The sequence below is a fragment of the Lutra lutra genome, chromosome 13 (assembly GCF_902655055.1).
Source record: "Lutra lutra chromosome 13, mLutLut1.2, whole genome shotgun sequence".
Classification (NCBI taxonomy): Eukaryota; Metazoa; Chordata; class Mammalia; order Carnivora; family Mustelidae; genus Lutra; species Lutra lutra.
In genome coordinates, this window is record NC_062290.1 from 4,425,196 (window position 1) to 4,449,029 (window position 23,834).

The 23,834-nt window shown below is 56.4% G+C and overlaps 2 protein-coding genes across 13 annotated transcripts in view; both read right to left on the reverse strand.

Moving 5' to 3' along the window:
- The window catches only part of PTPDC1 (protein tyrosine phosphatase domain containing 1), a 643,782-nt gene that overhangs the window by 590,775 nt on the left and 29,173 nt on the right, over positions 1–23,834 (reverse strand). The gene's annotated exons all lie outside the window — the stretch shown is intronic.
- WNK2 (WNK lysine deficient protein kinase 2) overlaps positions 1–23,834 on the reverse strand; it is a 119,137-nt gene that overhangs the window by 86,790 nt on the left and 8,513 nt on the right. For all 12 annotated transcript variants that reach the window (XM_047700736.1, XM_047700726.1, XM_047700734.1 and 9 more), the window contains exon 3: positions 18–190. In XM_047700736.1, the coding sequence (XP_047556692.1) occupies positions 18–190 (173 nt within the window). The remainder of the gene's footprint in view (positions 1–17; positions 191–23,834) is intronic.

Sequence of the window (23,834 nt, forward strand, 5' to 3'; positions counted from 1 at the left end):
GGTGGGGGCGTGCTCACGTCTTCAGCGTCCCCGAGGTCATCAGCTCAGTCACCAGCACGATGCACCTCTTCCCCCTGGCGCTGGACTCCCAGAAGTCATAGAAGCGCACAATGTTGGGGTGCTGCAGGCCCTTGAGCATCTCAGCCTCCTCTTTGAACCGCTGCCTCTCCAGCTTGGTGAGCTTCCGGTCCTGAAGAGACACATGGGCCAAGGGTCAGCCGCCGCCGCTGTGGACGCTCTCCTCATAGTGGGAGGGCCCGGGCGGGAGCCCACCAGCCCACCCTGCGGCTCTGCAGGTGAGGACGCGGCGGAGGGAGGGGACCAGGCATCCAGCAGTCACTCTGCCACGGCCTCCCACCCTCGACCCCGCATGAGCCCCTGCACCAGGACCTCAGCAGAAAGATCTCTGGCAGCCAGAGACAGCTCGAAAACCCACACGGCAGCACGCACACGCCCCCTCCCAGAAAACATCTCCACGGCCTCGCGTCCTCCACACCCACTCTGATGCTGCCACAAGAGAGACATCAGTCCAATTCCAACTCACACGCAACTTCGAGGACATGTTTACGACCAGAGCAGATGCGAACCAGAAAACCAGGGGACCCGATGACAGACCAGGGTCCCTCCCAGGCCTGGCAGTGTCCCAGGGCACGGCAGACACGCCTCCCGGGTCTGCAGCCAAGCCTGACCGTAAGTTCACTCGGTACACAGCAACACCACCACCTGGGTGCTGGGAGTCCCTGCGCAGTACCACCCGCGTGGGGCTCCAGCCACAGCCCCCGAGGAAGACCACCAACACCCTCACCACGTTTGACTCCCATTGCCAGCGCTCCCCCGCCCCCATCTGCCACCACCCAGCCCTGCCCGTCCGGCCGCAGCCAGCAGCCTGGAGTGGTCCTTCCAGATACCCTCCAGTGGGCTCTTACCACACAGTACTCAGAACAAACCCATGAGCTCTGTGGTTTCCAACCTCGTCCCACAGGGAACCACACCTCTGCGGGCTCCAGGGTGGCCGTCTCCCCTCACCTGCGCCCTGCACCAGCCCTGCCCCCACAAACCCTTATCAGCCTCTTGCTGCACAAGAGGGGCCTGGCAGAGCAAGGAGATACCAGGAGAACCATAGCACAGCTGACCCCAGGAAAACACAGAATTCGGGGCCAGAGGCAACTTCAAAAAAATCTAGTTCATGTGCTCACGGGGATGGAGGAGGCTGACACACATTAGCTAAGAGCAGGATTCTACTTAAAAAGGAACAATCAAAGGGGCACCTGGGTGGTTCGGTCATTAAGCCTCTGCCTTCGGCTCAGGTCATGATCCTAGGGTCCTGGGATCGAGCCCCACATCGGGCTCCCTGCTCAGCGAGAAGCCTGCTTCTCCCTCTCCCACTCCCCCTGCTTGTGTTTCCTCTCTCACAGTCTGTCAAAAAATTAAATAAAATCTTTAAAAAAAAAAAAAAAAGAACAATCAAGAAAGTGCTCTTGCAAATTAAGGCTCCAGTTTTTTTTTTAAAGGTTTTTAAAGATTTTTATTTATTTATTAGAGAGAGAGAGATCACAAGTAGGCAGAGAGGCAGGCAGAGAGAGAGAGGAAGGGAAGCAGGCTCCCCGCTGAGCAGAGAGCCCGATGCGGGACTCGATCCCAGGACCCCGAGATCATGACCTGAGCCGAAGGCAGCGGCTTAACCCACTGAGCCACCCAGGCGCCCCAAGGCTCCAGTTTTAAAGTCAGGTCTATAATCAAGAGAAACACTAGGTACAAAAACACCAACATTTAATCCAGTCACCGACATGGAAACATGCTCCACTCAGCAAAAATTATGGTTTATTTAAGAAGAGTCAAGCCACAGACTGGAAAAACTATTCTCAATAATGTATCTGACAAGGGACTCCATCCAGAACACAGAACTCCTACAATCCTATTTTAAAAAAAAGAGGCGTGAACAAGTCAGATGAAGACACGCCCAACAAGCGGGTGACAAGGTGCTGGCCATCCTCAGTCACTAGGAAAATGCCAGTTCCAGCCCGGAGTGTTTTCTGACACCCACCGGCAGGTCGAAGTAAGAGGAGGCTGGTTCCACACACTGGGTGGCCGGGAGCGGCCAGGGCCTCGGACACACGGCCGCTGGACGTGCAAGGGAGCGCCAGTGGGGTCCACCCCTGCTCCAGGTCCAACCTCTGGCCTCCCGGAACCCCTGCAGGACGGCACAGGGGTTCAGAGCAGCATGGCCCAGAACAGCACCGAACCCCAGGAAAAGCAGAGCGGGCAGGCGGCTGGGGCTGAGGAGGCTCACCCCTGGGGCAGAGGTACAGGCGCTGGGAGCGCGTCCTCCAAATGCCCACCTGCTGTGACTTCCACACCAGCCACACGACATGGAACCACACGGCCCATTCTCTCCCACATGACAACCAAGGCTTTCTCTGGGCACCCCAGTCCAGCCCTCACCGCAAGCATGCCCTCAAATTCCAGCACAACCCAGGGGAAGGGGGCCTGGGCAAAGCTATCGGCAGGGCCCAGCCTCGTGGGGGAGAGGAGAGGGGAGGGCACGGGGCACTCCCCCTCCCTCAGCCCCACCAACTCAGAACGCTTCATGTGCAGTTTCTGCATCCCTCAGCAGAAGGGAAAGACTTCACTGGACTTTCAGAGAAGAAGTCTGTGTTCTAAACGACGTAACCAACAAGCCCCAAGCCCCGAGAGGGAGAGGAGGGCAGCCCTCGGATGCCAAAGACTCAGCGGGAATGTGGTCGGACTTCCAGGTTGGTGCCTCTGGCGACCGGACTGGGGGCTGGGCCTGGACGTGGGAGGCAGCAGAGAACAGGCCGCATTTATATCCTAAGCCACCTAGCTATTTTTAACTGCGTGACACACTACTTGATAATTTAAAAGGTCAGCTGGCATGTCCTCAGAGTGCTGCCCGGTGCCCCTCACAGAGCTGGCCCCGGTCCTGGTCACTGTGTGCTGAGGGCCGGTCAGCCCCATCAGACCAGCAACTCCACGGCGGGAGAGCCACTGTTTGTGGGATCAAGTCCTAACCGAAACGCTAGGAGGCCTCGAGTTCATGGACCAGGGCAGGAGGGAAGCCCCCAGTCTTGCGGGCGTCAGGCTGTTCCTGCACGGGTGGGGTCCAGTTCCCCCCACTAGACACAGAGGAGAGGTCGCTCACACCAGCTTCCCACCCACCAGGTGTCCCAGAGTAGTGGGAGCCAGTCAGCTAACAGAGAAACCTTCTGGGGAGATGCTGTCTCCTCTCCTGCAGGACAAGGGCCACGCTGGTCAGGGATGGCCACCTCTGAGCAGGGCAGGGAGCCAGGCAGTCACAGCCCGGGTCTGACCAGCCTCTCCCACACAGCCCAGGGGTCAGCAGCTCTGCCCACACAGAGGCAACAGGGGAAGTCCCCGGCCTCAGGGGCTTCTGCAGTCCTCTCCTCAGCCAGGCAAAGCCCAACCAGGCCTATGAGGAGCAGAGCTGCCCGGTGACCCCGCACTCAGGCAGGTGAAGGTGAAGGCGGGATCCACACACAGGACAGAGAGGGGACGTGGGCGGCCAGAAGACGGTGCCCAGAATCAGCAAAGCCAGAGTCCTGGGGCCACTAACTGGCATGTGCCCTCTCTCCAGCCCATCTGGTTATAAATCAAAACGAAAGAAAGCCTCCAGGGCCGCTGTTGAGAGCTGCCCCATGTTAGGGCACTGGCCCAGCACGGGGCTCCAGGGATGCTGACCCAGGAGGGTCTCTGTAATCCCTAGCCCCGCTGTGTGAGGGCCTCTCCCACACCTGGAGGCCATGTGGCAGGCTCCGCGTCTGGGCTGCTGTGTTCCCCAGCAGAGGCAGGGAGGTGGTGTGAGGTCTGGGGCGTCCCTGGGGTGGTGACCGCATGGAGAGGGCACCGGCATATGCCTCACTCAGTCACCAGATGGTCACTGAGGCTATGGGTGCGCAGGAAGGACTGGTGGCGGGGGGGGGGGGGGCATGTACATACAGTCACTGTCTGAAAACCAGGGTGAAGGGACAGGTCCCCAAGGCCAGGGGAAACTCAGGTGAGTAGATAGTCGCAGCCACGCAGGCCGCTGTGGTTTCCGCCGGCGCAGGGTCAGAGGCCACCCAGACCGCGGGGACCACAGGCAGACGCTGGGCCCTGCCCGGTGGGGAGCGCAGGTGGGGAGCGCAGATCGGTGGGGCCGTCCTGACCCTCCCGGAGCTGAGCTCCACCCCCCACCGCACACACTCTTCCCGCTGTGACCTGCTCCTTCTCATGCTGGCAGAGGTTTTAAAAATAAACTCACTTTTCTAAACACAAGAACCCTCCTCGACCTCAGCCTAAACAATGAAGTCTGTAGGTTTCTCCCAGTTCCTGATTATAATAAAGGCATCGCTGTTAACAAGAACACCCCCGCCCCCGCCCCGGCGGGCGGACACACAGACACAGCGGGAGGGGTTCCTCAGCCGGGTCACCTCTCTAGAGGACCCCAAGCACTGAGGATGCGTCCTTATGCAGCTCGGATAAGGGCCCCCGTCCCTCCCCGATGGGCAGTGCCACCAGTTGGCCAGGTGCTCCCTACTCCCCAGGGGCTAGGAAAACGGGGGTGCCCTCAGAGCGGGCAGAGACCCAAACTGTCCCCACAAGTTTTAGGGAACACAAAGGCCATCCCTGCCAGCATTTTGGGAACATTCTGAAACAGGTCCATGGCCCTTTTGCAAACACGTGGATAAAAGTGCCTTCAGCGGAGGCGTGGGTTGACGCTCCCACCCCCACAGATCCGAGGTACCACAGTGCTCCCGAGAGTCTTCCTGATGACCTGCCCTCACATCGCCTCCCTAAAATGATGCAGCCCCGAGTTTCGGGTTCTTCGTTTCCCATGGTCGTGGGCTCTGAGGGCCACGCTTCTGGACTGAGTTACCATACAGGACGCGGTGCCCAGCTGACCGCACGGACAGACAGCAGGGGGAACTGAACCTCCTACAAGCCAAGAGAGCCCTGCCCCGTCACCAGCCATCAGCAGGGGGGAACCCTAACTGGCAAGATGGAGGCCATGGCCTCGGGCTCAGGTCGGTGGGCAGAGGGGGCGGGGAGCCACTTATAGCCACGTCAAAGGGCAGTCCTGCCAGGCCAGCTGGCAGCCCTAGGACAGCCTACACCAGTTCCACGGACACACCGTGGGCTGTGTCACCCTGCCCACAGTGGCCCCACCCCAGATCCTCACTGGGGCCTAGTGTGACTTCTCCCCTGGGCCGGACTGGCCCTGAGTGGTCCACCCCTGCCCACCGTCAGGCAGCCCCTCCCTCTGCCCAAGGGGACAGTCAGCCTTAGAGGTAACCTGAGGCCCAGCAGCAGCCAGGACCTGCACTGACCACATTGCATGTCTGGTTTTCAGGAAGGGCCAGCCCCACCCTGGGCTGCTTCCCCGCAGGGACACCTCATGACAGATGTGGACACACCATGGTCACAATCAGCCGAGATGAACACCCCCACCAAGGACATACCTGTGGGGATGGGGGTGGGGAGGCAGGACACTTGATACTGCTCCACCTCAAGGCCGGATGGGCCAGAGCCCATCCGCCTGCAGAGGGTCCAAGGGCTGCGGGACACCAGAGTAGCAATGAAGCGTAAGGTCATTGCAACAACCTGCTGAAAGTTGTGGCCCCTCCCCAGAAAGCAGACCCTCTGCACAGCACACCTCTAACCCCAGGAACCCACAGCATGGGTGGGGGGCCTGACACCTCCTAGTGCAGAAGGCAGCGTCTGGCCACACCCTCTAAAGCCCTCCCCTAGAAAGAAGCGGGTAGGACCTCACTCCTCTTTCTAGCCTGGGTGATTCCTCCAGCAGACCTAAGATGGCCCCAGAGGCCAGGAAGCAGGGGCTTCAGACACCAACGGCCTCAGGCCAGTGTCTGCTCAGTGGACATGCTCCCAAGCCTGAACATCTACAGCGTCCCTCCAGGCTGGGCAGTGCCCCAGGGGGGCGGGGCAGGGGGTGGGGGTGTCCCTCCAGGCTGGGCAGTGCCCCAGGGGGCGGGGCAGGGGGTGGGGGGCACCCTGCCAGACAGACCCAGTGCGTGTGATCCACAGAGGCTGAGGGAAGTCTGGGGTGAGGAAAGGCCCCACAGTTGTGCACAGACTCCTTGGTTCCTCCCAAGTTGACAGCAAGAGCATTAGTGCCAGAATCAAGACAAGACAGTAGGTGCTCACTGCACACACACCTGAAATGAGTCGCCAGCTCTGGGTGTGACTCCAATGGAGAGACAGGAGTCCCCACATTCAGCCCAGGACAATAGCCATAAGCCATATATGGCTGTGAGGGCTTGACAAGCAGCTCATCGAAACACAGAGGTCATCTAAGCATAATACCTGTACACCAGGTAAGACATAGTCATTTTTTTATAATTATTTAAACCTCATTAATATTCTCATATTTTCCATGAAAAAAAGTATTTTGGATGTACTGAACAAAAGAAAAACATTATTAAGATAATTCCACCTGCTCCTTTTACATATTCAATGTGCCCATTACTGCACGCATTACACACGTAGCTCACATTCCAACCCTAGAGGACGGCACTGCCCTCCTGTACGCACCAGGCTACAGACCAGGAGCCAAGCCATGGGGCAGAGCATCCGAAGTCTGACAGGCAAGACTCCAGCTTTCAGTCTACTTTCTCCAGAGGCTCAGAAGTTAGGGGAATGGATAAAACAGAAAAGAGCACTGCTCATGAAGGCTGTGCTCAATTCCAGACAGGATTAACATGACCTACCCCTATTTACTGCAGTATCCACTGGGAACAAAAGTAAATCTTCTCTAGAGGAAAACAAAATCGCACACAATTTCAAATATCTCCATAAGCTTTAAATACACCAGTCAAAAATGGCCAGGCCAACTAGGAGCTGAGACCAAATGACAGAAAATCAACAGGGGAAAAAAAAAACAATAGCAACAAACCCCCAAAGGGTCCAAATATTGTAGGTATCAGACAGACATTAACACTTCTGTGACTAGTGGAGTCAGGAAGACAGATAGCTGAGAGAGAGAGAGAGAAATCATGAAACAGACTCTTAATTATAGAGAACAGACTGCTGGTACCAGACGGGAGTTGGGTGGGAGGTGGGGAAAACAGGTGATGGGGATGAAGGATGGCACTTGCTGTGATGAGCAATGGGTGTTGTATGGAAGCACTGAATCACTATATTGTACACCTGAAATTAATATAACGCTGTATGTTAACTGGAATTATAACATATAAAACCATAAAAAATTAAAATTTGGTAAAGAAGGAAGATAGATAACCAAAATTCACCAGAACTAAAATCCATGAAATAAGAACCAAAAGAAATCTAGAACTAAGAAATTAAATAGGGAACCCAATATATAAGCTTAGCAGCAAAAAGACACAGCTGAGGGCGCCTGGGTGGCTCAGTGGGTTAAGCCACTGCCTTCGGCTCAGGTCATGATCTCAGGGTCCTGGGATCGAGTCCCGCATCGGGCTCTCTGCTCAGCAGGGAGCCTGCTTCCCTCTCTCTCTCTCTCTGCCTGCCTCTCCGTCTACTTGTGATCTCTCTCTGTCAAATAAATAAATAAAATCTTTAAAAAAAAAAAAAAAAAGACACAGCTGAAGATGGGATCAGCAAACTGGAAGATAAGACCATAGAACATAGGTAGACTGGAACATGGAAGCACAAACATGTGGAAAATACAGGAAAGAGGATAGAAAGCTCATAGAACACAGCGAAGAGTTCCAACCTACAGGTAAACAGGATTCCAGGAGAAGAGAGCATAAAGATGAGACAGAAGCAACATGCATAAAACAATACTCCAAAGTTTTCCAAAATTGAAGCAAGACCTCCAGACATACATTCAAGCAGTGCTATAAGCCACGAGCAAATTAAATACAAAAAAACAAACCACACTAGGTGTATTACAGCAAAATAAAAATAAAAATCAGGGGCGCCTGGGTGGCTCAGTTGGTTAAGCAACTGCCTTCGGCTCAGGTCATGATCCTGGAGTCCTGGGATCGAGTCCCACATCAGGCTCTCAGCTCCATGAGGAGTCTGTTTCTCCCTCTGACCTCCCCTCTCATGCTGTCTCACTCTCTCTCTCTCAAATAAATAAAATCTTTAAAAAAAAAATAAATAAATGAACGAATAAATAAATAAAAATCAAACACATAAAGGAAATCTTAGAAGCAACATTACAAAAGGCAGGCAGGAGGCAGGGGTGGGTAGACCGAGTTGAGTGTTCTAAGACCCTTACATGCCCAGGGTGTGGGAGATGTCAAGGATGTATCATTATCTCTGGCGGAACCAATAAAACTTACAGGGAAATGCACGACAAACTTCCTGAAGGCAAATTCACAGCCCTAATAATGGTACGTCCAGCTACAGGATGGATTCGTCATGCCACACCTCAGCTGCTCCATGTCCCACTGTGTACATACACAAGGATGCAGTGAAATAATGACCAAAACTTACAAATTCCCAGTGACATCAAGTAAAATAAAATGGCAAGTGAAATAAGCTTTTGGCCACCATCCTACTGTACACCATCCTCCATCCTGCCCCCCCTTGTCCATCTACCCTACAGCCCAGGTGTCCTGGGTATGGCCACAAAGAAGCACAACCATCCCATCGCTCTGATGACCTTTGGGAAGATAACACGTGTCCCTCCCAAAATCAAAATGGAATTCCAAATCCAACAGGGAGCCAGTGCTCAGTGGGCTCCCCTCCTGCGGTGGGCTCACTCCCCAGGTAATGGTCAAGCCACGTCCCCAGTCACCTGGGTGCCACACCTGGCACCCCAGGGGACTCTCTGCTCCCGCCTCCAACAGGTGGGAACAACCCTGACTGCCAGTTGTAAAAACTGGAGGTCTGACACCCTGAGCAGAGGTCAGGAAGTCCCTCCTTGACACTCACACCCTGGCAGGTAGGGAGATGCCACTTCAGGCAAACATTTACCAACAGCCCTGGCCAGGCCCAGAAAGGTATCCTTGGGCAAGACCTCTGCCCTCAAGTCTCCACCCTGATGCTGTCCAGTTCACAGAGAGCAGAGCGGCTCACCACCAGCAGGTTGGCCGCAGCCGCAGCCAACTGCTCCCGCTGCTTCCAGTTCCTTGGCTACAGGCTACTATGGGGGCCTGAGTGCTGAGTCTTGGGGGTCAGAGTTAGGAGGGCCTGGCTGAAGTGGCACAGCCAGGGATAAGCAGGCCTCTGTCCAGCAGACTGATGAGGGTAGGGACAACCTCTCTGGACACAGCCCTGCTGGGGGGCACCGTCTCACACTGCGACCCCACCAACACCAATGGGATCACTGTGCTACCTATGGCTAACCTCCTCATTTCCTGGGCTGCCTTTGCCAAAACCCAGAGCAGTCCAGGAAGAAAGGGAATGAAATCCCTCCATCTCGTAGCTGCTCCAGGGCCTGGGCAGTGCCACCGCCAAGCAGAGCAAGCAGAAGAGCAAGGAAGCGAATGAGCCAACGATGGATAAGTGCCTCCATCCCCCCCTCGGCATCCCAGAGCCCTCTGGCCCTGCCCAAGAGGAGGCTGTGGCCTTGAGACCCGAGCCATGTGATCCTGGGACCGTGGTGGTGCCGTAGCGGACAGCCAACCCGTCTCAGAGCAGAGTGCACATGCTCCGGGCTGGGAGACTTGCGGGGACCCAGGGTTTGGGCACACACAGTGGGGTGAGCTCCCGAAGCTCACCCTCCCACTCACCATCCACAGGGCAGCTCTGCACAAAGCAGGGTTTGCTCACGGGCCAACCACAGCAGATGCCCCACCGTGCCCAGCACTCCCAGTCCCCAGCACAGGCCCTAGCAGCCTATGGCCCTGGCCTCCCCAGCCCCAGCCCACCTTGCTCACCCCTGAGCCTCTCACACACCCCATGGCCATCCCCAGATCCACAGGCAGTGGAATCAAAGCCTAGCAGTGGTGGTGCTTATTAAGGAGGAAAGGTGGGAATCCACTCCCTGAGAGCCAGTCAGCCACGCCCCACAGGGCCTGCCCATCCGACTCGCAGGTCAGGGCCCCACTCCCCCGACATGGCACAGCCCCCTCCCTGCACTGGCACTGAGAAAAGTGCCAGCCTCACTCATTGGCGTCCTTGAATGTCCTTTGTCCATGTGGACACAGGTAGGCCCCCTGTGCCGTGGGCACCCGAGACTCCCCAGGTTGGGGCTGGGGCTCAGGCTGCATGTGACCTGTACCCACAGGCCATCGGCTTCCTACCTGAGGCTGCGCTGTGCTCACAGCCTCCTGTTCTGGGGTCACCGTCATTGCGGTATGCGGCATGCATCCTGGATCCAAGAAGAAGCCCAGGGGAGGCGTCCTGCATCGGGCCCTGGGCAGTGGCAGCCCCAGAGCTCCCACCACACTCCCCTAACCAGAGAGGCAGTGCCCACCCAAAGCTACACAGGCCGAAGCTGGTTTTGTTCCCTGGGTCAGGCACAGCTGAGCTGTGCCTCCCCAAAAATGCCACAATCCACAGATCCCCGCGCCTCTGAGCACCCGACTATAGGGGTGTGGAGGTCGGTGCACACACAGGACCTGGGCATAGCAGGCCGCCCGTGACAGCACCGGTGCTCTCCTCCACAAAAACCCATTTCCTCTACTGCTTTCGAACCGTGGCTTGGGAGGCTGCAAAGACGTCGTTACAAGAGCCCCACGTGCCCGGAAGGCCGAAGCACTCAGCAGGGACACACACACACACACACACACACACACACACACACACCCACCCACCCACCCACCCCCGGGCAGGGAAGTCAGGGAAGTCGTCCAAAACCTCGATGCCTGGTGTGTGGCCGCAAGCAATTCTTCACTGCGTGGCTATTTATAGCCTAAGAACTAGCCAGAGGGATGGAGAAGCCGGTGGCAGACCACGGGGAGCGGGAAGTGGGGAGCGGGGAGCCGGGCCGGGCTGGTGAAAAGCACCAGGCTGGGCCAGGCTGGGATTTAACAAAACTCCCACGTGCAGACCAAAGGATGAATGAGAAGGGCCGCCTTCAGGAGGCAAGCGTGGGAGCTCCGCTTCCTCTTCCCTGCGTCCCAATTCTCTGTGATCACGATGATGCTAGGCGGCCACATCCCTGTGCTGGGCTACTTTCCTCCCCGAGGGGAGGGCACCATGTGCAGACTTCCCCAAGCGCCCCCTCCCGTGTCTGTTCCCTAGATGGCTTCAGAGCTGGCCTCCCTGGAGCACAATTCCTAGTTCTGTAAAACCCACAAGGCCTGAACGCCTCCTCCTGCTAGGCTCTGGCTCAAGGACACACGTGGACAGCACCTACTGTGTACCGAGTGGCAGCAGACAGAGCCCTGTGGGGTGGCAGCCAAGGTCCCTTCCACCCTCCAGCCTGCACTTGGGTATTCAAGCAAGACTGAGCGTCTGGGAAGAAGACTAACCTACGAAGCACAGCCAATGATGGTGAGACTGAGGAGGCTGGACGGTGGCGCTCTTCCTGGCCTGTTTGGGGTTTCCATGATGACAAGGCAGAAATAACCCTACTGGGTCTCAGTAAGCTTCCAGCTCCGCCGGCCTTGCCTCTGATCTGGACACCCCAGGCCTGGCCCCAGGGCCCCTGCAAGCTGCCCTCACCCCCACTGGGCAGATGAAGAGATGGAGGGTCAGGGAGCAGCTCAGCATACCCAGCAGCCTGCCTCGACCGTGCATTCCCCAAGGAAGCCTGGGAGAGGGCATCTCAAGCTTCTGAGGGGCTGACAGCTGCAGGCCCCGCTGGGCCTGCTCCCCAGGGCCTCCCCTCCCTGAGGACACCAAGTCCACCACAGGCCATCCTCAGCACTCCTCAAGCACAGACCTGCCCCTCCCCAGGCCTGCCACTCCCATGCTCCTGGTGTCCTGGTCAAGGACACATGGGAATCCACCCCCCCAGCCACCACACCCAGGTATGCAGGGGCTAGGCAGGCAGGCCGACGCCCCAGAGTCTCCTGGATGTCCCACTGGTGGTGCCTCAGCGAGGGGTGCCAAATGCAGAGGTCACCTGTGCTCCCAGCCACCAGGACCAGGGTGAGTGGGGGCAGCCCTGACCCCCCCCAAAAAAATAAGAGAGCCCACGTAATAAGGAAGACACAGACTCCAGACATCATGCCATTCATGTGGGCCTGGCAGGGGCAGGAAGACGGCTCAGAAGGAGACACCAGGACGACCCTGGTGGCCTCAGTGGCCTTATCTGTACAAAGGGCCCTGGACAAAGCATGGGAACTCATCACGTGAGGTCCCCAAAGGGTCTGCACTATGGCTTGTGCCAAAAAGCAAGTCAGAGCTCCCAGTGATCTCTTCTTATGGCCACGAGCTCATCCCTGAGGCTGATCAGCACCGTGAGCTCCAGGCTCCTCCAGAGTCACCTCCCAGAGCCCCCGTCTAGCCTGTGCACCCATAGATGTGCTGTCCCAGACTCTGTCTACACAGCCACGGGCAGCCCTCAGACCTCCCTGAACACGGCCTCAGCTCTGTCTGCGCAGCGCTCACTCAAAGAGTAAAAGTCAACACCAAAGATAAAATAAAATCTCTCCGCAGTGCCAAAAATACCTCCCCGCGGGATGAGGGAGCAGGCGCCAGCTTCCACAGCAGCAACTGTTGCTATGGATACAGGGCTCCAGCTGGGGGTGGGGGGGACAGGGATGACAAGGGGACAGAAACGGGGAGGGAGGCAGAGATGGGGTGGGGGGACAGATGGGGGAGGGAGGCAGAGATGGGGAGGGGACAGAGATGGGAAGGGGACAGAGATTGGGGAGGGGGCAGAGATTGGGGAGGGGGCAGAGGTGGGGAGGACAGAGATGGGGGAGAGGGGATAGGGGGACAGAGATGGGGAAAGAGAGATGTGGGAGAGGGGACAGAGATGGGGGAGGAGGCACAGAGATGGAGGGAGAGAGATGGTAAGGGAGGCAGAGATGGGGGAGGGGAAGAGAGATGGGGAGGAGACAGAGATGGGAAGGAAGGCAGAGATGGGGGAAGGGGAGAGAGATGGGGGAGGGGGACAGAGATGGGGGCAGGAGAGAGGCTGGTCAGTGGTGAGGAGGAAGGTACCAGCAAAGTGCCAGGCAGCCCTGGCCCTCAGGCCTGGCCATGGAAAGCCGGTCTGCAATCCAGACTTCAGGGAGGGCGTGCTAAACCAGAAGTAGTATTTGCACCAGAAAGCAAGGCAGTAAAGAGATCTTCCACAGACACGTGTGCTTATCTGACCTGCACACAACAGGTCCCCCAGTCAGCCTTGATTCCTAACACCGGCTGCGGACTCCCTCCGGCATGTGTGTGGCTCCGTGACGGGCGGACCGAGGCATGAGCAACCCCCCTCCACAAGCCAAGCCTGGGGCAGGAGCCTCGGGGCTCAGAGACTGAGTCGTCCCAGAGCCCCCTGGGCTGCAGGCTGGGGCCAGCCACCACTGCCCAGAGGTTCCACCCCGTGGCGCTTGGGCCCCGGTGCCAGGCTCTCTCCAGAGGCCTCTCTGCCCTACAAAAGCTGCCCGGCCCCAGGCCTTTCTTCATCACCAGGCGCCCCGTCCCCAGGAGGGATGAGCCAGGAGGCCGCCTGCAGCGACAGGTTCCCAGAGAAGGACTGCGGCTACCCGCTGCCCCCAAGGCTCTTGGCGCCTCACACCCAGAGGTCACCTTGCCCCTAAACCATTTTCATATGACCATACCAACCAGGCCAGGGGGTTAATACGTCCCCCCTCTCCTGCACTCAGGCCACCTACCCTGGGAGGCCCCGCCCCCAGACTCCAGCCCCACTCTGCTCTCAGTGAGCCTCACCCACGGCCCCCTGTTGTCCTCCCAGGGTGGCCTCTGCAGGTCCGGGGCGCACGCTGTCCACCAGGAGGCAGATGTCTTCCTGTTGCTGCCTCAGCAAACAGGTGCTACAGCTCCAATAGCACACCGAGGCTCTTCAGTTCTGGGCCCAGAAGCGAGGAGGAAGCCACCCAGCCAAGTCAAGGAGCTACACACATAGGGCCACTTCCGGCCGGATGCCTCGGCAAATCCATGCCTTTCCACATTCTAGAGGCCACCACGTCCTCCTGTCAGAAGGACCAAGGGTGACACCAGGCCTACCTAGATAAGCCAGGATCATCCCCCATCTCAGGATCCTTAAGGCAACCACATCCACAGGCTGGGGCCCGGGGCCCACCATCCAGCTTCCTACATGTCTCTCCCAACTGCCTGATCCTGGGGCCTGGAGCCCCTTATGGGGTCAGACTGCCAGCCCCTCCACAGCCCCGGGCAGAGGGGGGTCCTGACTGAGCCCCCCACGGGGTCAGACTGCCGAACCCCCCCCCAGCCTCCAGGTAGCAGGGGCTCCTGACCGAACCCCCCACACGGTCAGACTGCCGGCCACCCCACAGCCCAGGGCAGCAGGGGCTTCTGACCGATCCCCCCACGGGGTCAACTGCTGACCCCCTCCACAGCCCTGGGCAGCGGGGGCTCCAACCTGCCTTCCCCACAGCACAGCAGAGGCCTCACGGCGGGGCTCTTTGCTGCCACCAGGATCCCCAGCAAAGGCGCTCCAGAGCAGTGGAGGGCGTCTCCAGCATTACAACCTTCATGGGCCTCAGAGTCCCCAAGACCCCAAGGATAAGCCGGCCTCCCTGGGCTGTGGTCAATGCTCCACGAGCGGAGGGAAGCAGGTCAGCGGCTCCTGTGAGCTCTCAGAATATTGCCACAGTGGTCATTACAACCATTAATAATTATACTCAGAGATCAAGGTCTTTGAAAACCCCCATGATTCGACCTCTGCCCAACTACACTATCCCAGCCCCTCCCACAGTACTTTCCTCCCCCAAAGAGAACACTGGAAGCAGAAACCCTCCACGGAAGGCCACAGGACACCTGCCTGTATGTTCCGGCAGTTCCCGCCCCGCCCAAGGAGCAGAACTCCCCCGCCCAGCAGGGCTGTGGCTGGGCCGCCAGGACCCTCGGAATCTGCTCCCAGCCAGCAGGTCCCCAGTCTGCATTCCTGTGGAAGCACCCCCAGGGCAGACAGTCCTCTTCCACAGAATGCCCACAGAAGGCACATGTATGCCCCCAGGCCAGTGACGGGTGTCTTCACGGCATACCCAGCAGCCAACAAGAAGAGAAGCTGGATCGGGAGCCACTGGGGCAACACGGAGGGCCGTGGGGCAAGCATGCAATGTGGGAGCCCAGCCCAGCCCACTCGGGCCCCACGATGCCGGCCACGTGCTAACCCTCCGCAGGGCTGTCAGACGCCCAAGCTAAGCCCAGCCCCCCTGGCTTCTCTAAGCCTCTCCCCAAAGCCCGTGGCTAAAAGTTTGTCCCAAGTGGCGTCTGAAGGGCAAGACCCCTCTGTGACCTGAGGGCAGGCTGGCAGCCGAGAGAGAGGCCCAGCCGGTTCCAGGCAGAGAGCTAACAAGGCAACCTCCGCTCCACCCTGCCAAAGGGCCCCGCTCTGCTCTCAGACACAAAGGGCCTGCCTCAAACACACATCCCTAAGCCGCTCCAGGAAGCAGCCCGCAGGGCCAAAACGTTCCCGTGTACCGTCTCACTCCTCCGGGAACAGAGCAGACCTTTGTTTGCTGTCTTCGCTGTCATCAAATATTTACAGGGGCTCACAATCCAGCCCAGAGCCAATCCCTGCGCTTCCCGGGAAACAGCCGTGCAGGTGAGCAGGCAGGGAGGCAGCCGTGGTTCCCTGCAGAGAAGCCGCCCCTGTCCCCAGGCCAGACCGTGCCCACTGGAGCCTGGGGCCTTGCTGGCTGGACAGGAGGCCAGGGCCAGCAGGGGCTGGACAGCTCTCCGCCGCCGGGCCTCCATGGAGACCAAGAGCAATTGGTGTGAGTGTGCATCCACCCCAGGTGGGTGTGGGCAGGTGCCTTCTGCTGCCCAGGACAAGGGAGAGGGCAGCTGGGTCCCGTGTCCACTCCGGCCTGCCGCTCCCCAGTAACAGACCAAACTGGGCTGCCCCAGTGTCAGCAGCAGGTACACAGACCCATAGATGGGGAACTTCAGGCACGGTGGAACAGGGACCAGGGGGCTGGCGGGTATAGCAGGTACCGAGCGCCGACAGACAGGGTGACAAGACCACACGATCCATGTATGAGAAAGTCTCAGGTGGCACGCGGTATCTGGGACAGAAAGTGAGCGTGCTGCCTGAACCGGGACGTGGGTCGGCACTCCGTGGGGCCCAGACACACTGACCTACCCCCGACGTTCCAGCAATGTCATTTCTAAAACAGCGGAGCAAAGAGCACCCCTCAGTCATTCCGCATGTGCAGAATTGCATCCATCCCGTTCCTTTTTAAAGACTTTCCCTATTTTCATCTGCTTTTCCTTCATTTTGTCTCTAGCTGATTTCTCTCAACTCCCACCTCATCCCTGAAGTCCTCACTGAGATCATACACCTTCTGACCTTCCCTTAACCTGTGCAGACCGGCCTGCAGCCGCAGAACGGCCTGCAGCCGGACAGACGGCCCCATGGGTGCCACGGGCATGCCATCTGACAGGCGTGAGGCTGACCTGGCACCGGCCGCTAGGAGGACAGGAGGGGCACACAAGCTCCATGGGGCTGCACCCACGCCAGGACATGGTGTACATGGGGTAGGTGGTCCACTGACGCCCACAGGCCGGGAACCCCCGCCACAGATGGTCAGGGCCACCAAGGCCAGAGAGCTATAGCAGCAGGGCTGGGGGGAGCCCCACGTCCTCTGTGCACCCCTCCCCAGGGTCTGCCCCACCTCTTCTGACTGCAGTTCACTCACAGGAGCACACCTGGGCTACAGGAGGCCACAGTGTTCTCACTGCCTCGTGACAAAACCACACTCCTGGCCACCCTCATCTTCCCCACGTGGCTGCAGCAGGTCTGTTGAGCGCCCACACAGGACCAGTCTGGCCCCCATACCGGGGCTCTGAGTCCCCACCCAGACCCCAAACTGCCCGTCCCGGGGGGGGGGGTGCTGGAAGAAAAGGAACAGTCTGCCTAGATGCTCCTAAGGAAATGTCTGGGAGTCTGACCGGGCCGCTGGCTGCCGCAAGGGCAGCTTTCATCCCCCAAGGACCCCACAGTCCATGTGCCAAGGCAACCCTATATCAGAGGAGCAAACCACCCCACAGCAAATACTAATGAGGCTCCCACGCGGGTCATGGGCCCCGTGTGCCACCAGGGCCTGGGGGGTGCCCCGTGTCCCCAGGACCCAAGAACACACAGACTTCTGAACTGCCCCTGGGGATAGGGAGGCCAAGGGACGCACTCGCTGCTACGGGGGGCTCTCGCCAAAGCTGGGGCAGGTGGGGACTGCAGGCTGTGGGAGGTGACTCACCGTCACTGCACATGCCAGCTCGGACGCCACAATCATGACTTTGCAAAAACACCAAAGAACATAAAAAAGAGGCAAGAAAGGCAGAGACCCAAGTGAACGCCGCCACGTCAAGGAAGGAGGTTTGGGGTGGGTTTCAGCATCTGTCGCATCACCACCTTCCCAGGAACATCCCTAGAGATGCCCCCACCCCTGCAGGGGCCGCCTCCTCAGTCCTCACAGCCCTTGCCCCCTGGAGGAGCCCAGTGCTGGCACAGGGAGGGGATGGGTGAACACGGCCCACCGGGACTCCGGAGCATTCAACCATTCAGCCCAAACAGGGGTGCCCACACGGGGAAGGCGGGAGGCCTGCAGCTCTGAGCCTCACGCCGCGCCCGTGGCCCAGCTTCCTGGCAGCAGCCCCAGTGGCCTGGTTCAGGTCCTGCTCCGCTCCTGACTGCCCCCAGGAAGGGGACCACCGTGATCTCTCCACAAGTCTGGGTGGTTCCAGGAGCATCCCTCAACGGGTCAGAGGTCATGGGGGTGGCAGAGCAGCCCCTCGCAAAGAACACAGCCCGCGTGCCCACCAGGCGCCTGTCCGCCTCGCATCTGTGACCCGCGCCCATCTCTATGACCCGTGCCACCACAGGGCCCCTCACAGAGACGCAGCCCGAGTGTGACCATGCGGAAGCCTGGCGGCCCGGGACGCCGCCTCTGTGGGAGAAAAAGGCAGTACCACAAAGACGCAAAAACAATGATAAAAAACAGTGGAGCGATTGTTCTAGATGAAATCTGCCATGACAAACAGATGCAGTTCACGGCTCCTGTGACTGGATCCTGGATCCGGAGAACACGATCAGCTCCACCCGGAGGCACAGCCCGCATCAGACGCGTGGCAGATGGCATCTAAGGTGGCTGTGAGCAGGACATGGAGTTGTGGATTTGTGGGCCCGCGAGTGGCACTCCAGGCGCGAGGGACACAGGCCAGGGGACATGCGTGAGGAGCTACAGGGATAGGAGCATGTGTAAAGCTGTCAACACCTGGCAGTCCAACTTCCCTAAGTTTCTCAAAAAAGTTTGTGGGGAAATGGACACAGAGTCCTGGCAGAGAGGAGGCTCTGCTGGCGGGAGAGAGGCAGGTGGGGCTACCGCAGCAGGAGGGGATAGGGACAGTCCGGCAGAGGCCTGGGGGCAGGCAGAGGAGGCACCCAGAAACAGTAGGCGTGCGCTGTTGGCGGGACAGGCCTGGGTGGAGGGCCTCATCACACGCAGGCACCACAGGGCCTTGGAGACATGAGGTGACCAGGAGAGACACCGGCAGGCACTCTCACACAGCCTGACCCCCTCCCTGCCAACAAAACCCACTGTATCCAGCTCCAAGAACAGACTGAAATCCATCCATGGCAGCAAGCCTTCCCCAGATCCCCTGTGGCAGGGCCAGACCTTGCCACCCCATTCTAACCCAAGAGACCAATGTCACTTACTGGTAAACAGTTTCCCTCATGCATTAAAACATGGGCACCCATCTACCCACTTGCTTCCTGCCTTCAAATGTGGTTGTGATGCCTGATGCTATGGCAGCCTTTTTGCAGCCATGAGGCAAAGGGCCTGTGGACAAATCCAACACAGCCAAGAACAGTAGGAAAGAAAAACAGGAAAACACGACTGTCCCTGCCAACACTGCTAAGCCACCAGGGCCCTCGGCTGGCCACCTCTTGGTCCTACATCCTGGGAATGATGAAAACTCTGCATTGCTTAGCCGCACTCAGTTCACAGCTGAGAATTTTCCCAGCTTATGTGAAAAGCAGGGAACCTGGGGAAGAGTGGACACCAGAGGGGGATGGGTTCCTTCCCATAGCATCTAGCCAGAGACAGTGGGAATCTCAGGCAGTGTCCCATGCCTAGCACTAAGCACAACCATGACCCCACTGACGAATGGGACAGAAGCCCCCACGGTAACTGCCACAGAGCCAAGACATGCCACAGGACATATACATCCCAACCAATATTTGGCTGCCACATACTGGGCACTCCCCAGAGCCCATCTCAGTCCCATGAAGCAATGGGAAAAGAAAAGGCAAGGGGGCAGGGTCTCCAACGGCCCCTTGAGAGCTTCGCAACACAGTGGGCACTTTAAAGGCTCTGAGAAGTACCGAAACAGCAATGCCTACCTGACCCAACCCTCCCCAAACCCGTTAGTGACACTCCCTTTGCACAGCAAAGCAATAAACACATATACGAGATGACGATGCAGGGAAGAGAAGCCTGGGCCATACCACCAGCCACGGCCCCACTGCATGAGCGCCCCACCCCTCACCCCATGCCAAGCCTCCTCATCTGTAAAAGCAGAGTCCCAAAATCTCTTATGGTGGTTCTGAAGACCCAGTGAGCTCACTGGGTTTGAGGAGTCTGAAAAAGCCCTCCACCTCCCCACCCTGCCTGTGGCCAGCTGACGGCCATGCCCAGACCTCCCAGTGGAGGAGGCCCCCCAGCCAAGGCAGCCTGCATAAACCATCAGGACTTAGGGGCACCAAGCCTTGCCCAGCACCCCCTCTACACACTGGCTCCTCGGACCGAGTGTCCGGGCAGGGCTCATCCCGTGACGTCTTTATTTCTGGGGCCACCGTGCAGAGATCTCCCTCCTGAACACTTTGAGAGATATGCCCAGCTCAGGGGGAGGCAGGTGTGAAAGGGACCACCCATCTGGGACCTCCTGGCACCAACACCCCTGGGATGGACCCTCAGGGAGCCCATAACCCAGAGCCTCTACTCTGTGGCCTGCAACACTCAGTCCAGCCCCAGCTTCTCCCCACACTGCCAGCATGGCTGAGAACTTTCTAAAACAGCAAACACAAAGACGGCAACAAACCCTAACCATAGCCTCTCCTTGAAAGCTAACAGTGTTAAAAGATCCTTTACCAACAAAAAGATTTTTTTTTAAAGATTTTATTTATTCATTTGACAGAGAGAGATCACAAGTAGACAGAGAGGCAGGCAGAGAGAGAGAGAGAGAGAAGCAGGCTCCCTGCTGAGCAGAGAGCCCGATGTGGGACTCGATCCCAGGACCCTGAGATCATGACCTGAGCCGAAGGCAGTGGCTTAACCCACTGAGCCATCCAGGCGCCCCCAACAAAAAGATTTTAAAACATGTCACACCCTGACACAGCGCCTGGGTGGCTCAGTCGATCAAGCATCCAACTCTTGATTTTGGCTCAAGTCATGACCTCAGGGTCGTGAGATGGAGCCCCCATCAGGTTCCGTGCTCAGCGGGATGTCCACTGAGGTTTCTCTCTCTCCCTCCCTCTGCCCTTCCCCCTACACGCACATGCTCTCTCTCTCTCTAAAACTAAAGTAAATCCTAAGAAGATAAATTAACTCATGTGGTGCCTGGGCGACTCAGTTGGTTAAGCGGCGGCCTTCCACTCAGGTCATGATTCCATGGTCCTGGGATCGAGTCCCACATCGGGCTCCCTGCACAGCAGAGAGCCTGCTTCTCCCTCTGCCTCTGCCTGCTGCTCTGCCTACTTGTGATCTCTCTCTCTCTGCCAAATAAATAAATAAATCATCTTAAAAAAAAAAAAAGGAAGATGATGATGATGAATAAATGAATGAATGAATGGGTAGATGGAACCCAGGACACCCTGTGATTGCAGCTACGGCTGTAGGACACCCACATGTGAATTGTGAAGAACGGCTGTGCTCGCTGGAATTAGGATTATCTGCAAACTCCTTTAAGGCAGCCGTCATCATCGCTTTTTTAAATTAACGATTTTTAGAAAGGTTCCAGGTCTATGGGAAGATTTAGCAGAAAGCGCAGAATTCGCACGTACTCCCTACCAAGCCCCACGGCCTCCCTCTGTTGACTTGGCTCACTGGGTACACGGACAACTGACGTGCCTTATTATCTCCTGGAGCCTCAGTCCACATCGGCTTCACTCCAGGTACTGGAAGTTCTGTGGTTTGAACATGGCTTTGATGACCCTAGTTAGAGCATCGGAGTCGTTTCTCTGCCTAAAATTGCTCTGAGCTCCCCCGTTCATCCTGCCCAGCCCCCGCCCTGCCCCCCACCCAACCTGCAGTGACCGCTGTCCTCCTTCCCAGCGCCACAGCTGAGCCTTTTCCAGAACTCCCACAGCTGGACCAACGCACGACTTATGGCTTCCAAATGGCTTCTTTTGCTTAATAATGTGCATCTAGGGTTCACTTCTGTCTTCTTGGGACTTCATAGCACATTTGTTTTTGGTGCTGAGTAATATTTCCTTGTCTGGACGGACCACAGTTCATATGTCCGCCACCCACTAAAGGACGCCTTGGATGCTTCCAAGTTTTGGCGATGATGAATGGAGCTGCTGTAAGCATCTGTCTGTGTGCAGGATTTGGTGCGGTTAAGTTTTCAGCTCATTTGGGTTATCTTTTTAAAGATTTTATTTATTTGAGAGCATGAGAGAGAACGCATTAGCAGGGGGAGAGGCAGGCAGAGGGAGAGGGAGCAGGCTCGATGGGGACTCGATCCCGGGACCCCAGGATCATGACCTGAGCCATGCTTACCTGCTGGGCCACGCAGGCGCCCCGAGTGTGTCTGGTTTCATGAGGCGCTGCCAAGCTGTCCTGTGACACCGCAGCACGGTCCGCGTCCCTGCAACGGTGACTGGGCTCCTGCCGCTCGGCAGCCTTGCCAGCACTGTCGTGTCAGGGCCCTGGAGTTCGACTGTTCTAGTAGATGTGCAACGGAATCTCATCTGAGTCTGCATTGCCCTGATGACACCTGATGTGGAGCTTCTCATGCACTTCTCTGCTGTCTGTATGTCTTCTCTGGGGAGGTGTCTGTTAAGTAAGATCTTTGGTCCGTTTTTTAATCAGGTTATTTGTTCTCTTATTCTTGAGTTTTAGGAATTCCTTGTACGTTGTATCACAGTAAACTTTTTTTTCATAGCTTATGCCCTTGGTTTGTACCTAAAATGTCATTGCCAAGAATATCACCCTGACACCAAAACCAGACAAAGACCCCACAATAAAAGAGAACTACACGCCAAGATCCCAGATGAACATAGAGGCAAAAATCCTCCATAAAATACCAGCAAACTGAATCCAACAGTACATTTAAAAAATCATTTACCATCATCAAGTGGGATTAACTCCTGGGATGCAAGAGTAGTTCAGCATTCGCAAATCCATCAACATGACCCATCACACCAATAAGAGGAAGAACAAGAACAATATGATCATTTTAACAGATGCAGAAAGACCATTTGAGAAAGCACAATATCCATTCGCAATACAAGCTCTCCACACAGGAGGTTTAGAGAGAACACACCTCAGCTAAACACACGTGTGTGTATAAACCCACAGCTAACATACTCAATGGGGGAAAACTGAGAGCTCTTCCCCCTCAGGTCAGGAACAAGACAAGGACATCCCCTCTCATCAGCTGTCATTCATCACAGCACTGGAAGTCCTAGCCACAGCAATCAGACAAGAAAAAGAAATAAATGGCATCCAAACCCGTAAGGAAGAAAAAAAAAATTTCCCTATTTATAGATGACATGATATTTCACGTAAAATCCCTAAAAACTCCACCAAAAAACTACTAAAACTGATAAATGAAATCAGTAAAGTCAAAGGATACAAAATCAACATACAGAAATCTGTTGCATTTCTATACACCAATAATGAAACAGCAGAAAGAGAAATTGAGGGATCGATCCCATTTACAATCACAACAAAAATAAGATACCCAGGAATAAACCTAACCAAGGAGGTGAAAGACCTGTACTCTGAAATCTACAGAACACTGATGAAGGAAACTGAAGAAGACACAAAGAAATGGAAAGACGTTCCATGCTAGTGGATTGGAAGACCAAATACTGTTAAAATGTCTATAGCCCCCAAAGCAACCTACACATTTAATCCCTATCAAAACACCAACATTTGGGATGCCTGGGTGGCTCAGTTGGCTGAGCGTCCAACTCTTGATCTCAGCTCCGGTCTTGATCTTAGGGTTGTGAGATCAAGCCCCACACTGGGATCCACTATGGGTATGGAGACTACTTAAACAAAAATATGAACAACTTTTCTCATGGAAATAGAACAAACAACCCTAAAATTTGTGTGGAACTACAAAAGACCCCAAATAGCCAAAGCAATTTTGGAAAAAAAAAAAAAAAAGTGAAGCTGGAAGTATCACAATTCCACACTTCAAGTTATATTACAGAACTGTAGTGATCCAAACAGTACGGTGCTGGCACAGAAAAAGACACACAGATCAAAAGAACGGAGCAGAGAACACAAAAATGAACCCACAATTATACGGTTGATTCATCTACTCAAAGGAGCCAAGAATATGCAATGGGATAAAAAACAGTCTCTTCAACAAACGGTGTTGGGAAAACTGGACAGCTACATGCAAGAATGCAACTGAACCACTTTCTTTCATCACACACGAAAATAAATTCAAAATGGATAAAAGACCTACATGTGAGGCCTGAAGCCATAAAAATCCTAGAAGGGAACACAGCCAGTAATGTCTCTGACATTGGAGGTAGCAATGTTTTTCTAGACACGTCTCCTGCGGCCAGGGAAACAACAGCAAAAATG